This window comes from Ixodes scapularis, unplaced genomic scaffold (genome assembly GCF_016920785.2).
Source record: "Ixodes scapularis isolate PalLabHiFi unplaced genomic scaffold, ASM1692078v2 PGA_scaffold8__174_contigs__length_109621045, whole genome shotgun sequence".
NCBI lineage: Eukaryota > Metazoa > Arthropoda > Arachnida > Ixodida > Ixodidae > Ixodes > Ixodes scapularis.
Window position 1 is genome coordinate 31,557,493 of NW_024609883.1, and position 17,599 is coordinate 31,575,091.

Here is a 17,599-nt window from a genome sequence, read left to right on the forward strand (position 1 = left end):
GTTTTATCAGCCTCAAGGTAGCGCTGCGTAGCATATCGAAGGCAACGTGCTCCTGATTCCCGCTCGCACTGTTCACAATAGCAGCTTTAGGAAGTTTACCGGATATGTCTGGCATACCTTTAAACACGGCAGTAAATCACTCTTCGAGGTTTGCTCTTTTCAAAAATTTAAAAGTCTTGATAAAATTTCTGGCGTAAAAACAGTTTGCCTTGAGAGTCCAAGCAAGAGAAACGTTGTGGGCTTCTCACAGGTCAAGCTACTGCGTACAGAGGTAAGGGGTGTCTTTTGGTACCTCTGTTCACTTGATAACTTTTAAATTGTGCGATTTCTTTTGTTATATTTAATTTTTCCCTACGGTTCTGCACGATTTTCTCACAAGTGTACCTTGAATATTTGTGGGAACGTATAAATATACAAGTTATCTTTGCTCTTATGTATGTGCGCATCTCGTTTGTATGGAAAATTTCGTTTTTGTTGACATGGTTCCCACTCTATGCCTTGGCCCCCAAAAGGTGGCCGACAGTATACCTCAAAGTCCACCTGTAAGAAATGTTTATACACAGTACACCTTGACAAATGCCTGCTTTATTCGATCACAGAGAAGCTTGTATAGTATGTAAATCATCACTAACATATACTTTGTCATTCACAAACTTTGTCCAGTCTCGTCATAACGAACATTGTAGAAAAAAATAAATCCTTGTATAGTTGGCATTGCATAGAGTTGGGACTTCTAAATGCGTATACTCTGCTGACTACGGCACAGAAAATGTGGTAAATACAACTAGACTGCAGTTGAAAACGTCATGGGATACTACTACAACGGACGCTACAATGAATCGCAAACCATTTACAATTCAACGATTCTATGTGGTGCCATTAATCTGCTGATGTGTGAGCATTTATAATCCTCTCCCAGCCTTACGGTTGGGGATGGATTTTAAGAGAAGGGGAAGGGGTGACCTCCCCACAGCCCTAAACGGCAGCATTTTTTTGATAGACAAAAAAGCGTCGCCAGTTTTTTTATTTTTTTTATTTATTTATTTAGGAAAAAGTCAATTTTGATGAAATGGCATTTATCTTTGTCTGCAACGTCGCATCCATCTGCGATATTAAAACTGGTTGCAGCGTTACTTTGTGAATACCTTCGTATGTTGTGAAGTACTGGGACGTTTCCGCAAATGAAAACAATCCGAACTCCATCTTCAAGAAATAGCAAACTAAGTATGCAAAATCTGATCACAAAGCAGAAAATTTAACCCCCCAAAATCTGTTTATTGTTGAATATGTAACACCTCTCCCCGAATGCCCATTTTCTGTGCCATACGACTAAAACACCGAACTTTTCCGGTTAAAGTTGAATTCTGAACAATAAATTTGGCATATAGGTTTATCGGTTTAAACCGATAAACATGAAACCCCCTGTACAGCACACAATGCAAAGTAAAAATAGTATGTGGCTCCAGAAAATTTTAATCAGGTACAAAAGTTTAAATAAAGACAAGTAATGATGCTTCTCGAAGAGGGTGACCACCGTCCCGCGTCTCGCGGGACTGTCCCACATTGAGGGCTCGTGTTTCGCATCCCGCAAGAAATTCCAAAATCTTCAAAATGTCCCGCATTTTATACTGTCGTAAAACTCACTTTGCAAATCACGGTGCTGCCGTATAGCGGGTCAAGGGGACGCGCGGAGGTCGCTGGTAATCGTGTGAATCCAAGTGGTACGCCATTTTCTATCCAATCATATTGCGGGAAGCGACCGTCGTTCTTGCAGGAGAACTGACGCGCATGCTCCGTTGTACCTCTCCCCTTGCTCCGCTGTACCTCTCCCCTTGGTGGCAACATACTGCAAGAAAGATTGCTCGTTAAACGTTTAAATATAAAATATTGTAATTATTTACAAATCGCTGTGTCATTGCAGAAGGGTTGGTGTCGATTTTTTTTAGGGATAACAGTCACACAAGGCAAAAAGCATGCAACTCACAACGGTCGAAAAAAGACAATGTTAAAAATTTGTCTAGGACCATGTTGATAAAAGTAAGCATTGACAGGAAACAATAACGCAATAAGATTTACTGTTTCTTAATTTCATTATATGCATTGAGTTCTGATGCAGTTGATATTTTTTTTTTTTTTTTTTGCTTTCAACTTTGACACATTTAATAACATTATTGGCATAAAAATATCACCGATAGCACAAATTAATTTAGCCTAATTGCTGCAATACGATTTGCAGGTGTATAAACAGCACATGATACTAAAGATGTAAACAGAGCCTCGGTTCTTTGTGTTTGTGTTCATGAATGTCTTCCCCCCCCCCCCCCCCCCCCCCCCCCCCACCTTCCCCCTCCCGTGTGTCCCGTATTTCACTAGCAGGAAGGTGGTCACCCTATTCTCGAGATCTGCAATAATGCCGACTTTCGTAACCATTTTCTGGAAGGCAGAAAATGGACCTTTCTGGAAACGCCAGCTCCACCACCGAGAGCTCCAGGGCATCATGGGAACTGCGAGGGTGTCGTGCCTTTTAGCCAGGCCAAGTCTAGCCTAGTCTAGTTTTTGCATGCTAGGTGGCACATGCTACCGTCCGAACTGCGGCACCATTCCTAATCTATTCATGCATCTAGGCGAGCTAACAGTCTTCAACATTGTTCAAATGAGCTGCATAGTTTGTTTGTTTGTTTTTTTTAGCAAAGGAAAATAAAATGCACCGACTAGCTTAACTGATTCCCGTAGAAAAAAAAACAACAACAAAAAAACACAAGCCCTGCCATTGTTTGGAATAAAAAACACTCGCAGCTACGAGAATATGTTTGACTAGAACGTCATTGAGGGTTTCTCCCCTCACGTGGGCAACGCAGGGCGGCACAGGGCACTGCCAAGATTGCTGTCTGCCGTACACGAAGAACCCACGTGAACGCATACTAACGTAATTTTCGCGGGCGGTACGGCGGTAGTGGCAGACGACGAAGCAGCAACCCTCGCTCTTCCCGTAATGCCTCGCGCGCCGCTAGGGGGCGCGCGCTACTTTCCAGAAAGGTCCATTTCATACGTGACACTACCTGCACTGACCTGCACATGACACGGCCCTCTCGGGGAACCACCCAGTAGAGAGAAGGGGAGTTCTCCGAACTTATGAGCATGGGGGTGTCCAGAGAGCACGGAGTATGCAAGGATTGTGCATTCTGAAACTGCAGTCTCCAACGACGAGGTGGTTCCTCTCTCTGCATCTGAAACCAGAGAAAATGGCCCAAACCTGGGAAAAAGACAAAACAATGAGAAAGGTAAGATGTCTTTTAGTACAATGGCTCTAAACAGAGTCAACGAACAATTTCATGAAAAATGTTAGACAACCAGTGTCTAATCTAGCTTCATATGATAGAGCATGACCAAGTACAAACCAAATACTGTAGGCCAATTGGCGAGATCTTTCCAAGTGAGACCCCATTTTAAAGAATGGACATTCTGAATAGAAATATGAAACATTCCGTTAACGTTGCATCCCTCACTGAATAAAAAAATTAGGTATACACACACCAGATTTTGTAAATCTATCTAAAGAGATCTTTAGCTTTAGGTACCAATAAAGGCAGTCCTGGGTTAAAACAAAAAAAGTATTACGAAGCTGAAACATTGGAAAACACTTGGTTTTGTTGCTCAAATTAATTTTGTGTACACAGCTCTTTGTTTTTTTAAGTCGTTCGACGCTTTTAAGTTAGAGCTCCGAAATGGGTTAAAAGCAGACTTCCGATTCCACACCAGGCTCTCCGGAGAAGAAACCCAATTTAAAAAGGGTTCTTCAACAATGCCAGTAGCACTGCCAATGTCCAAGGTGAACCCTTCCCTAAACAATGCGCACACATGTAGTTCCTGAGAGGAAACGCAAGGTGTGACGAGTCTTGCGACAGGTACAGCAGCATTGGCTGATAAGAACGCCAAATATATTATGAAGCGTGATTTGTGATTCGTTCAGCTACTATAATGACAAATGCCTGCTGGATAACGAGACACGTCGCAAAAGCGGGCACATTCTAGCAGCAATCACATACACTTGACATCTGATGCAGCCAAAGAAGCATGGTTGGGGAGTTGCGGAAGCCTTTGTGTAGGGTTCGCAAGCCGCATGCAAGTCTTTAAGGGCACTCGCCTGCGGTGCAGAAGTGCACCACAGAGAAGCACAGTTCAAGTCGTACCAGAAGCTTTCAAATGAAAGCTGCCCAGCAGGAAAGTTCAGCTCCAAAGCGTTGGCCCTCGCAACCCAATGCAAATGGCAAAGGTGCAGATATTTTCTGGTGGAATAGCCAGGCTTATCCCACTGCAGTAGGCTTGCGGCAATTCAAACTCTGATATTTCATACTTCTGGTTAATTCAAACATTTTTTAAAAAGTTGGTCGTCCCGCTACGTATTCAATGTATATATATACAGTGGTGGGCACGGCACGTATCGTGACATGTCTTCAAACCCGTTTTCTTTTGCCTGTCTGCAGGTAAGCCATGAAACGGCTTCTGTCCATGGTGACAAACGTTGCCTTATTGCCGTGTCATGCCCCCACAAGTTGTTTTTGTTGATGAAATATTGTGTTCGGGCTGTTCATGAGTTCATGAGGCAGTTGTTAGTTTATAGTGGTGATGTAGAGCAAAATCCGGGACCAAACCAAAGTCCTGACGATAAACTAAATATGATCATGGAAGCTCAAAAAGATCAAGGGAAAGTTCTAAATTATATTAAACGCGATCAACAGTCGATCCAGAAAAGTGTCAGCGAAACTTGCGAACACTTTAAGAAACGAAGAAAGGTTAAGCCAATTGGAGTCACATATAAAGAGTGTTATTGCGGTGCAGGAAACGGTTGATAACCTTATGAGAACTGTCACTGACCTAAGACAAAAAGTTTATGACTTGTAAAATGGGTCGAGACGGAATAACCTGATTATATTTGGCCTGGAAGAGACTGAAAACGAGAGCGCTGATGAGCTTGTTGAAACTGTTAAATCAACCGTGTTTGACAAGATAAGAGTTAACCCTGTAACCATTGAGTGCATGCACCGTCTTGGTTTTAAACGCGACGGATCTCAACCAGTCAACTTTCGTGTCGCGGATTACAGGGAAAACCTTAAGATACTAAGAAATTGCAACAAGTTGAAGGGTAGCAATATTTCTGTTAGTGAAGATTTTTCAAAGGAAGTGCGAAATGTGCGCGGAAAACTCTGGGCATCCTGTGCTGCTGAAAGAGGCCAAGGTGCGAAAGCTCGCCTAATGTTCAACAAGTTATCACTTAATGGACAGCTTTTTTCCTGGAACGAAAGAACTAATACGCATCAATTAGTCAACCAAATGTCTGAACAAAGTTCTCCCAACCAGCAAGAATGACCAGAGCCTGCCTGAAAACTTTTGTTTGTTGAATGTAAATGCACGTAGCATTGTGAATAAAGTAACCCACTTTGAATCTCTACTTTTAGAGCATGAACCAGATGTTGTTGTCATGACTGAGACATGGTTAACGGCTCAAATAGAAAATGCGGAGTTTATTCCACCAGGTTATTCAGCTTTTCGGAAGGACCGAGAGGGAAGGGGAGGTGGTGTTGCCATTATTGTTAATGATGAATACGCCTGTGTTCAATTGCCTGTGGTTCATGGCATAGAATGAGTAGCTGCTAAGCTTTTTATAAGCGAATGTCCTATTAATGTGGTTGCTCTGTACAGACCCCTCGAGCCAAACCCTAAATATTTTTCAGTATTAAATGATTACCTTTGTATGCACGCTAAAGATAAATGTAAGCTAATTCTTGCTGGGGACTTTAATTTGCCCGATATCGATTGGAACAATTTACACGAAGGTGGCAACGAAGGTGAGTGCTCTCGCTCGCTTTTAAATATGGCGTTTTCCCATGACCTAACCCAAGTTGTCAAAACTAGCACGAGAACATGGGGAAATTGCGAATCGTTACTCGACCTAATTTTTCTAAGTAGACCCCTTCCAGACGCGGAATACTCATGTCAGGTGATAGATGGAATATCCGACCATGACATAGCTCTTTTCACATGCCCTTTGCTAAAGAATAAACCTCCCTCTTGTGTCATTCAAAAGGTCCTTAATTTTGGAAATGCGAATGATGCTGGGATTATAGATTACCTAGATGAAAGTTTTGACGAATATAAGGAATACTCTATTTTGCCTACGTCAACTGTCGAGGAGGTCTGGGGAAAGTTCAAAAGAATAATTAGCAACGCTAGTTTACGCTTCGTTCTATTTCGCACTAAAAGGATTGCTAGGAAAAATCCGTGGATCACAAGGAACATCATTAAATAAAGCAAAAGGTGAAAAGGCTACGAAAGGGATATAAAAGAGATAACCGCTCACCATTCAGAGGCTTCCAGATAGCGAACGCATCTCGTCGGCTTCGTCATGCTATCACCGAGTCTAAATTTTCTTTTATGAACATCACACTGCAGAATTTTACGACATCAGCACCGCAAAAATTCTGGAGGTATGTTTCACTGGCAAAAGATAGCATTACTACTATCACTGTTGATTCAGTACCGATTACCAATAGGCTAGGTATGGCAAAAAGCTTCAAAGAATATTTCCAGTCCGTTTTTACATGCGGTGACGGTGTTCTTCCCGCGCTCCCATCCTTTGGATATGATTATCCTGCTGCTCCGGACATTGAAATAAGTCAGCCCAGTGTTTTCAACTTGATACTAAATTTAAACACAAAAAAGTCACCTGCCCCCGACGAGATTCCGAATGAATTTCTAAAAAGATATATTGCTGAATGGATGTCCCACTATCTGACAATTCTGTATAAAAAATCACTTCACTGCAGTCAGATCCCAGGGAACTGGAAGTGCGCCAAAATAATTCCTGTTCACAAGCAAGGTAGCAAATCCCATGTAGGCAATTATAGGCCCATCTCATCAATTAGTATGTCGTATAAGTTTCTCGAACATATAATAGCTAATCATTTGATGACTTTTTTTTAAAGTAACGGCATACTAGGTGACAACCAGCATGGTTTTCGTCGAGGTCGCTCAACAGTTATGCAGCTTATTGAAGTCACTCATGAACTTAGCTATTGCATAGGTAGGGGTGGTCAGACCGATGTAATATTTTTAGATTTTGCTAAAGCCTTTGATAGAGTGTCGCACCCAAAGCTGCTTTATAAACTTAACACTATTCTGAAAAATAGAACAATAATTAGATGGATGGAAGCATACCTGCATGAGAGAGAACATAGCGTCCATATAAGGGATAAACAATTGCGTCCTTGTAGGGTTGTATCTGGGGTACCACAGGGATCTGTGCTCGGGCCTGTACTTTTTATTCTTTTTATCAGCGACATGGGTAAGGAATTCGAAGAAACTGTACGTATTAAGCATTTCGCGGATGATACGATAATATTTACCAAAATTACAAGTAAATCCGACCAGCTAAAATTAAATCTGCATCTGCAAAAAATTAAAAAATGGTGTGACAAATGGGAGATGTCACTGAACATAAATAAAACCGTTTTTATGACAGTGACTAAGAAGCTAACCCGTCTAGTTTTCGATTACCGTATTGGGGAGAAATCGCTCACAAAAGTGATAGAGTATAAGTATCTAGGCGCATTATTTCGTCCGAATCTCTCATGGAACCTTCATGTTGATCAAATATTCAAAAAGACCATGCAACGGCTCTGGACTTTCGCAGAACTCTACGAGACGCTTGTCCCCAAGTTAAAATAACTGCCTTCAAAAGCCTGGCCTTACCAGTCCTGGATTATGCCAGCCCGGTTTGGGAACCCTACACGCGTCAAAACATAGAAAAACTGCAAAGAGTACAAAATAAGGCGCTTCGCTTTATTTTCAATGATTACAGATCAACCACATCAGCTACAGAATTGCGAAATAAAGCTGGATTTCACACGATTGAAGCGCATATGAAAATAAATCACCTTAAAACATTCTTCTCAATAATTAGCGATTCTTAGAAGTTAGACAAAAAAATACATACAGTTTTCGACTCCGAGATTTGTTAGACATAAGCATAGCAGGCATATTGATCCCTATCCGTACTTTTCTGATGTATTAAAATTTTCTTTCTTTGTGAGATCTATAGATGATTAGAATAGTTTGTTTGAAACTATTGTAAATAGTCCAAGTGCATCTGTGTTTGAAAGAAGCATTGCCTCGTATTTTCTGATGTAATGTTGTACCGCATATTTTGATTGTGTGCTCTTTTCCACAATGTACCCACTCCTGCCCTGGCCAGTCAATGGCTGGCAGTAATAAATAAATAAATAAATAAATAAAATAAATATAAGCCAAATAATTCGAAAAAAAAAAAATGGTTTGCTCTGTATGTTTATACAGCCTTGATGAAGATACGCCTCAATGGGTAATCGGTCTCTTAGCTGTAGATGAGCAATTTAGCCAGTGTAGTAAACCGCTAACCTGGGGTTTTTAACGTGCATCTCGCAGTAGTGATTACACGAACGCGTGCCGGTACGAAACTCATCCAGATCGAAACGGGCCGGGGCGGTGGGGATCGAACTCGGGAGGTTCTCGGTGCAAGCTTTCGCTCCATGCTCCGAGCTGACACGCGTTAGCCCACTCCAGCCACTTCCTCCCCCGATTAATTCAAACAATGTTTATGTGCAATTTATACTTTTTGCTGTCACGGCCCCGTTGAGCGCACTTCTTTCCGAGCATGTGTGCGCTGCGGAGAAACAACACCCGCGGAAGCTCGCGGAAGCTCGCTTCCGCGGTTGTTGCTTCTTCGCAATGAACCTGTGCTCAGTAAGACGCACGCTTAACTAGGCTGATAGCCCGCAGTAGACAACTTTTCTGTGGGAAGAACAAACTTAATTTTGTTTTTGAGGTGTCATGTGGTGTGTAAACAGTCCACGACAGACAACATTTTTGAGGGATGAACTTGTACATATCACCAATGTTTCGTGTGTGGCATATGCCTGCTTATGATTAGTAGGCCTGTGTAGAGGAAATCAAACATTTGCCTTGTATGTGTAGCCATCCATATAGCAATCATAATTTTACCTAGCATCATATATCTAGATGATTTTTTAATAATTCAAACGAAATTCGTGGCTTGCAGGAGTTTGAATTGATGAGTCTACTGTAGATTGAGGGTTCAAAGTCCAAACAAGGCAAGTTTCTCTTTAAAAAAAGATTGATTCTTTTCGATACAAGCATTCGTAATCGAGCCGAACTGGACTTCTTCGGAAAGGTGCTGGCAAATTTACAACTTAAATTAATACTCCAATTGAGCACTTTCCACCACCATAGCAGTTTTGATGACAGACCTTCTTCTCCTTCTTGCCGAACCTGAGTCCCGGTGTCCCTTTCTCCACGACCACCGTCGAGATTCCCTTGGGGCCCTGACCGCCCGTCCGGACCATCGTGACGTAGAGGTCGCTGCTCCCCCATCCGCTGATGAAAGCCTTGGTGCCATTCAGCGTGTAGTCGTCACCATACCGCTTGGCCGTCGTACTCAGCGACCCAGCATCACTGCCACTGCCTGCATCGTTCGGCGAAGTCGGTGAACTGGTGTGCAGGTCATCGTGACAGGGTAACGTGTACAAACTAGCTGGATGACGCTACGTCACCCAACTTTTGCGCGGTAATGTCTGAACGATCTGGCCGAGTGGCTTCGGACATTGAAAAAGACTAGACGCGCTAGGCAATGCCAAACAATGAACATTTGTCAAAACAAACTCGGTGTAGGGGATCCTTAGCACGAGGTCACCCGCACGTTGCTCAAGCTCCCTATGGTCTACATGTTCTAGAGCGCCATCGGTGAAGTCGGCAAAGATGGCAGCGAAGCAGAGAAGTTTCATGCTGCAAAGGACAATGTTTCAGTGTAAAACATAACAGCTTTCATTGTTCATTTTGAAACAATTTGTGGACAGCAAAGTTGTGCGTAGAGCAACTCTATGGCTAACACAACTTACTTCAACATGGCTGCATGCGAAAACCTAAAGCTTTTTAGTTCCACTCAATGCATTACTCCCCAGCATTTGCAGTGTAATGGTTACCACAGAGACCAAGTGTCTTTGCAATATTCATTAGACACAATGTAATAATCAACTGTCGAGATCACTTTGGCTCTGGAGCATTCACGCTCCATTCAAACTAAAAGGATCAGTTTCTCTTGGATGACCATCTTCCCTTGCATAAACAGGCTATACTAGATATTTGCTCCTTTAATGGCAGCAACGGCAGTGTCGCGGCCATGGGCAAGTTGGCAGTGCTTGCAGCTGTAATGCAGAGTTTGAACTCCGAACTTATCGCTCTTTCTCGTTCAAAATGTTCTCGATGGCAAAATACAGCTTTAATTGCAGGCACATGTTTGCCTGATTAAACATGTGCTCTGATCAATTCTACTTTCATCTAAATATTATTTATGACATGTGATGAATTCCCTTTCTTTGCACCATCTTGAGCCACATCCACTTGCCGTTTCTGCTTTGTAATAAATGTAACAAACTACAAAGTCAGTTAAATTCATCTTTGACCACTTCAAAATGTGTAGCACAGCACATGATCCGTCTACAGACACTCGCGTGAAAAGCTGATGCACCCTGAAGCAACCGCGAGACAAAAGAAAAAGCCATAAAATTTTATTTACAGCTCGGTCCGATTCGCCTACCAACCTCTCAGAATGGCGCCGGCTTCGCAACGGCTGCCATTTTGAGCCCTTTGGCCGACCTCCGACCTTTCCTCCTCTCCTGCATGTGCCTCTTCTCTGCCTCCTCACGCTTCCTTTCTATTGGCGTCTTCTTCAACTCGAACGTCATCGACCTGTTGCCTCCTGCCCCTGCCGACCCAACCCCAGTCCGTTCCCTCTCGAGCCTTTGACCCAAGGTTAACTTCCGCGACATTTTCTCCCTCTTAATAGACTCGCTCCGCGGACCCGTCAACTCCACGCCACTCTTCAACTCGTACATCTTCGGACCAGCACTGGGAGCCATAATTTCTGTCCTCTCTTTCTGCCGGATCATCTTGTGCTGCTTCTTAACCTCCTTTGTCCATGTCCGGTCATCATCCGAACTGTCCTCGTCGCTGGACGCACCACGTGCCACTCCGTCGTCCACCGGCGTAAACAGGTCCATGTCAATGGCTGCCGCGGAGGCCGCCATCTTGTCTGCCTTCTTCTTTGTCCGCTTCTCCAGGCTTGTCACGACCGGCTGGAGCAGACGGTACTCATCACTCGCCGGATCCACTTCAAAGTCGGGGTTCTCGAAGATGGCCTTGAACCGGGTGTCTTCAAGAAGACCCGACCCTGATGCCAGCTTCGACTTCGGCTTGCCGTCCGGCTCGCCGTCTTCGGCCGCCTCCTGCAACTTACGAGCAAGCTCCCGGTTGACGGCGGGTAGCTTGACGCCGCTTGTGACACGATTGACCCTCGTCGCATCGATAGTCTCGCGGATCTTGCGGCGCCTGTAGTCCTCATACGCAAATGGCTGAACCAGCGACTTCGCTTTATGGAACAGCCGGATGTCCAGGAAATAGCCGTGCATGTATGCGCGCAGCAGGTTCGTGCCGATCAGGTGTCCCAGTCCAAGTTCCTCCAGCTCGCGCCTCGTGACAAACTTGTAGTCGTCGTACACTGCGTCCTGCTGCGTCTCCTCCAGTTCTTCTGTCAGGTTGTCCAGGAACGAGCACCACTTGGGAGCCGGGCCGAGGCTCGGAACATAGTACGCGAGAATCTTCTTGTCCTCGTTTGCCACGAAGAAGAGGCCAGAATTGCCGACGACGCACAGGTCGTTGAGGTCCACAGCGGGTGTGACCGAAGTGAAGGCCTTTCCGGACAATCGTTCCCAGATCTTGACGACCTTAGAGTCCATGCTGAGGACCACGTCCGCGTCGCCACCGTGGAACGCGACCTTTTTCACCGGCAGACCGTAGAAGTGATCTTTGACTAGGACTGGTTTGTCCGAGCGGATGTCGAACAGCAAGACCTGACCCGTGGCCGTGCCGACGCCTAACATAAGCGCGTCTCTGAAGCACAAGGAGGTCACTGACGGCATGCCGTGGATCTCGGAGTTCTCGGTGACACTGTTGAGGGCGCACTCTAGGACCCCGACGCGGTTGCGGGAACGCGGATCGTACGCCTCGACCTTGCCTTCTTCGGTGCCCAAAACGACGAGATTGTGGTACGCGTTAACCCTACAAGCGTTAACGGCCGTGGCTTCTGTAACGACGGGGTTCAGGAAGCGGCCCTGATCGAGGTTGAGCCGGTAGACCTGGGGACCGTCGCACGCGAAGAACAGTTCGCAGGCCGCCGACAGGTAAGCCATGTCCCGACCGAACCTGGGGATTCGGATGCGGTGGTAGCGACCGTAGGCCGCGTGAAACTCGACGTACCGGTCGCACTGGAGGAACACCATCTTGGCGTAGTCGTCGCTCAGGCACTCGAAGCACACGACTTCAGAGTCGAAGCAGCGCTCGAACTTCATCGAGAGCTGGGACACCTCGAAGCAGCGGACACGGGGTTTGTAGATACCCGTGGCGAGCACGTACTGTCCGTCCTTGGACATTCGGACGTTCGTGCTGACCGTGGGCATCTCGAAGTCTTGGATGAGTTCGATGCGATGCCGGATCTCCGAATGCTTCTTGGCGAGCAGGCGCTTCTTCCGATCCGAGAGCCATTCCGGCAGCGACCTGCCGGCACTGAGGTTGTAGATTTTGACGTCGTTTGTGCTTGAGACTTGCATTTTTGCTACTTCTTGCTAACCTTTTCGCTTAAACTTTGAAAATCTTGATAAGCCAAACCACATGGCGAAATCACGAAATGCTCAAAAAGCCGTCCAAGATGGCGGGCTACACTGGATGGATTTCAATTCGGATTTCGGCTTTGGATTGGCTCGTTTATACCGATGACAATGGGTCACTGACGATCCATCTAGGCGCAAAGACAAAACAAAATAGGGGAAAAATGGAGGACGGCGGAACGTGGTTAGGGTACAGAGGCTAGAAAGGGTTTCCTAGTGTCCCGAGCGTACGCTCTTCCAAGCGGCCACGGAGAAACCGGTTTGGATGACGCGCGCAGGTGGCGCTGCGTCCAGCAGGCGCGCTATTCTCCCCGTAGGCGGCCCGGGCGAAAATGGCGGAAGCACATGTTTCCGTGTGACAGAACCGAGCCGTCCGAGGGTCTTCCTTTGTTGTTTGTGCGGATCTGTGGATTACATCGCGCTGCACAACGAGAGACCAACGGTGTGTCATGCGTCAGTGTGTTGGATGCATCTGATCATGCCGGCGAAGAAAGGTAGGACCTGCTTCGTGCCGTTGTGCAAAGGCGGCTACAAATCGGCTGCAGAAAAAGTATCGTTGTTCCGGGCTCCAGTCGACCCCCTTCGTCGGCAAGAATGGGCGAGGAACATCAAGCGAGAAGACAAAGTTCTCGACGAAACCTGTGTCGTGTGTTCCCGTCACTTTGATGAACGCTACATAGAAAAAACTTTCCAGCACGTCATCAATGGCGAGCTCGTCGAGCTGGACCGCGAACGGCCAGTGCTCACCGACGACGCCGTCCCTACGATATTCCCCGACGCCCCCTCGTATCTGACAAGGCCTGTCCCCAAAAAGAGGAAAGAAAGGAACCTCGCTGACCGTGGTATCCCACCAGTGAAACGCAGGGCTGCAAGCGGATCCACGCATGACTGTGATCCTGGAAATGCCTGTACAGAACCAGCGCCGGAGACGCACCCGTTCAGCGACATTCTGCCACCCTCGATGTATTGCAGCAGAATCATTTTATCGAACGATCCAACGGCATTGTGCTTTGGATGGCACGCCAGGATGGAATCAGACGATGTGCGTGTCATAAAGCACGTTACGTTCTCGGCATGTGCCGAAGCCACCGCTGCACAGGGGAGCGCATACCTTTGCGCCATATATTGCCGAGGCATCAAAGTCGAAGAAATTTGTGTAAGTAGACGAGATGACGCCCTTGGGGCATTGAAAAAGGCCGAGCAATTGCTTCTTTGCCCAGGCTGTGAAATTGAGCCAGTGGCAGCTGGTCAGTGTGTCCAGTTTGGTTCCATGCACTTCGCAAAAAACTGCTGTGTGACAACACCTGACGGGAGAGCTTGTTTACGATGCAAATACACAAAAAAGCTCATCCAAAACCAGACGTACAGGCTCAAGAACAAACGTCGAACGACATTTCAGCAACGGATTGCCAGGAAGTCCCTTCAGCTGTTCCGGGCGAAAAAAAGGCTAGAAAAAGCCCAAGAAAGTGTTGCAAAGCTTCGAACAGTCACAGAAACAATTTCCAGCTCAGTTTTGGAGGAGAAAATCGGGAGCCTCCCACCAAAGCAGCGTCTTGCTGTAAGAACCTGTTTTGAGGCGGCATCCAGAAAATCAAGCCGAGGCATGGCGTACGACATGCAGTGGGTCCTGGAGTGCATTTTGATGCGCATGAGAAGCCCCCAACTCTACGAGTATGTTAGAAGACACAAGATTCTTGCCTTGCCGAGCAAATCATGCCTGGACAAACACATGCAGGGATTTACAAGCACGTTTGGTTTCAACACTAGTGTGTTTTCAGCTTTGGAAAAGAAAACACGAGACATGGACGAGTTCAGCCGCCATGGTGGTCTTGTGTATGACGAGATTAAGCTCTCCGAGAACATCAATGTGACGGCATCTGGCGAACTGAGTGGCTTCGTTGACCTCGGTCCTTTCATGGAGGATAGCAGCGAGACAGCACTGAGTGACCACGGCCTCGTCGTAGTATTTCAACCCTTTAAAGGCAAGTTAATTTAAATAAGTATGTCGTGACGGCAATACAATTGTACGTCTTTTTTGGTTGTTGTACATCCTAGAGCCTAGTCCACCTAGTGAAGTTTGTGATGTCATTTACAACATATTTACTTCAGTGATGCCTAAGCCGTGATTTACATTTTTATATTTCTCACAGTGAAACATCTTATTTTTGCAGGAAAGTGGACACAAATCCTCGGAGTCTTTGCTTCCAGAGGCAATGTAAAGGCGCCTGTCCTCTCGAAGATTCTCCTGGAGGCTACGATACTGGCTGAAAATTCCGGCCTCTTCGTCGATTTCTGGACAAGTGATGGTGCTCCCTGGAATCGCTGTCTCTGGAAGCTGCTCGGCATCAAAGGTGGATAATTTCCGTCCCAGAATCACAGTGAAAGGCTTTTCTTGCTTATCTCCTGTTATTCACAGATATTCCTTACTTGTGCAGCTTCGTCTAAGGAAATCACCTGCAAGGTTCCCCATCCTGTCGACACAGCAAGGAGCCTACACTTCATCTCCGATTTTCCTCATCTGATCAAATGCGTGCGGAATACTTTTGTCTCAAAAGGCGTACAGATTCCATGTGGTCATGCTCATGTTGATGTCATCAAAGAGGCATGGAAAAGGGACAAGGAAGCATTGACACTGAAAGTGATGCCACACATAACACAGGCACATGTACAACCGAACGCGTTTGAAAAAATGCGTGTGAATTTGGCTTTTCAACTGTTCAGTCAAGAGGTGTTGAAAGGGCTTTTCTTTTATAAAGGTGACTTGGAAAGAAGGTTCAGAACAACGGAGCCAACAGAGCAGTTTGTGAAGCTGATGGAGATGTTGATTTTCATGATGTCATCCAGGGTCCCGTCTAAGGGCCTTCGAGCCCAGTCAGGAAGTGCCCAGTTTTTGAAAAAGTTCATTGCCTTCTTAAGTGAATGGGAAGAGTACGCTGCCCAACACGGTGGTGGATTCCTAAGCGCAGGGACTGCCCTTGGACTCCGTGTGACTCTACAGAGCACACTGTCACTTCTGGACTATCTGATTACCTCAGTGCACTACAAGTACTTGTTGACTGCAAACCTTAGTCAAGATAAACTAGAAAACATCTTTGGGATTGTGCGACAATCCTTTGGATGTAATGACCACCCCTCCCCTGAGCAGTTTTTGGTCATTATTAACAACCTAACTTTCTACAGCCTTGCAAGACCACCAAAGAATGGAAACTCGCCAGCTGAGCTTGTAACTGCACTTTTGCAGCCATCTGATGCTGGAAAAGAAAAGGCTGCTCGTGTAACGGCACTCGTTGATGAACTGTTGGACGAGGGAAGTCTGACTCATGCCGCAGTTGTGCTAAAAGAGCACAGTAGCCTGATTGACCACCACGTCTGTGTCGAGAAAAGAAGTGACAGTCGGCTGATATATTACGTAGCGGGTTACGTTGTCCGCAAGTCCCTCAAAAAATTCCCGTGCCCAGAATGTGCATCTTGCTTGAGTGTCCTGCCCCTGCAGGCTGAGTGCAATGGCAACGCCTCATTGACGAGAGAATTCGATCATGGGAATTTGCTGTACCCTTCGAAACCACTGGAGGCACTGGTAACCAGACTGGAAAACGCCTTCACTGTTTTCTTTACCAGAAACAAGCTCCATGCTAAGAGCATGATCTGTTTCCTGCGCTTCCTTCAGGGGCATGCACTGCAGGAAGTTGGCTGCAGTGAGCATGGGCACTTGGTCACAGCAAATGTCATCAAATTCTATGCTCTGACCAGGATGCATTTCTTTGCTAAGGCTGTTAGCAAGGATCGAGATTCCCAAAGGGAGAAGCAAAAATTGCTCAAAATGAGGCGATGCCGGTGAGGACCGGACTGCGGTACTGGAGAGGCAGAGCACACCAAATAAATTTTTCGCGAACTAAGACCTGGAATAGACATTTAGCTTTGTGATGTTTTTTGTGGATAATTCGCAAGTTTGTATGCTCTTTTCCTTTGCTTGCGCGAATATACCTTTAATTCGTTTCCCGAGCAATGAGGAGATGAAGGGGTTCTTCGTTACCCGCGCTGCGCTTGCTGGCGTCTGCAACGGTAGATTAGTAAAATAAAAATAAATGTCATGTTGCACACACTCTCGTCATCATCTCATTTTAGCGATTTACTTCCAACCTTACATAAAAGGCGAGCGCGTGCAGCAGATGAAACTACACTCAAGGCTTCTCTATTGACCGTACCGCTCCGCGCGGTCTGTCTCAAGTAGGGATGTCGCGAACCACCCTAGGTTCGATTTCGAAAGGTTTCGATATTTGCGAAGCGAACTGAGGTTCGATTTCGAAAAATTTCGATATTTTCGTACCGACCGAGGTTCGATTTCGAAAAATTCGCAACTTTTGACCACAGCGGAGTTTCGAATTTGAAAATTTCGAAGCTTTCACGGTTTCCAAAATTTCGAAATCGAATATTTCGAATATTTTTTTACTTCGGGTTCGATAAATTCGAAGATCTCGAAATTCTTTGTAAAAAAAATTCGAAAACTTCGAACCCTTCGAATTTTTATAGACATGAAGTTCGAACAAATCGAAGATTTCGAATTTCTTTTTGCATAAAGGTCGAAAAGTTCGAAGGTTTCGATTCTCTTTTAACGCTTATTTAAAAAAAAAAAAAAAAAAACTTTGAAGATTTTGAATTTTTTTTTAATCCAAGTTTTCAAAGTTCGAAGTCCGATTTTCAAGTTTTTCCACAGTTTCAGGTTCAAATAACGTTTTCACGACTCACTGGTTTTCACGAAATCAAGTTTAGACAAGTTAGGGTGTGTGATATCTAGATTCTGCGAAGTTGGTTAGGCAATTAAATGA

At 45.5% G+C, this 17,599-nt stretch overlaps 1 protein-coding gene and 1 pseudogene across 1 annotated transcript; one reads left to right on the forward strand and one right to left on the reverse strand.

The window, feature by feature from the left end:
* Positions 1-3,164: 3,164 nt before the first annotated feature.
* LOC121833546 lies at positions 3,165-5,367 on the forward strand (annotated as a pseudogene).
* Positions 5,368-10,603: 5,236 nt separating this feature from the next.
* On the reverse strand, positions 10,604-12,839 carry LOC121833386 (nucleolar protein 10-like). The gene has a single exon (XM_042286610.1). The coding sequence runs from the start codon at positions 12,714-12,716 to the stop codon at positions 10,656-10,658; it is 2,061 nt and encodes a 686-aa protein (XP_042142544.1). The 5' UTR covers positions 12,717-12,839; the 3' UTR covers positions 10,604-10,655.
* Positions 12,840-17,599: the final 4,760 nt, after the last annotated feature.

Coding starts and splice junctions, on each gene's coding strand:
- LOC121833386 (XM_042286610.1), bottom strand. CDS start 12,716: ATGCAAGTCTCAAGCACAAACGACGTCAAAATCTACAACCTCAGTGCC.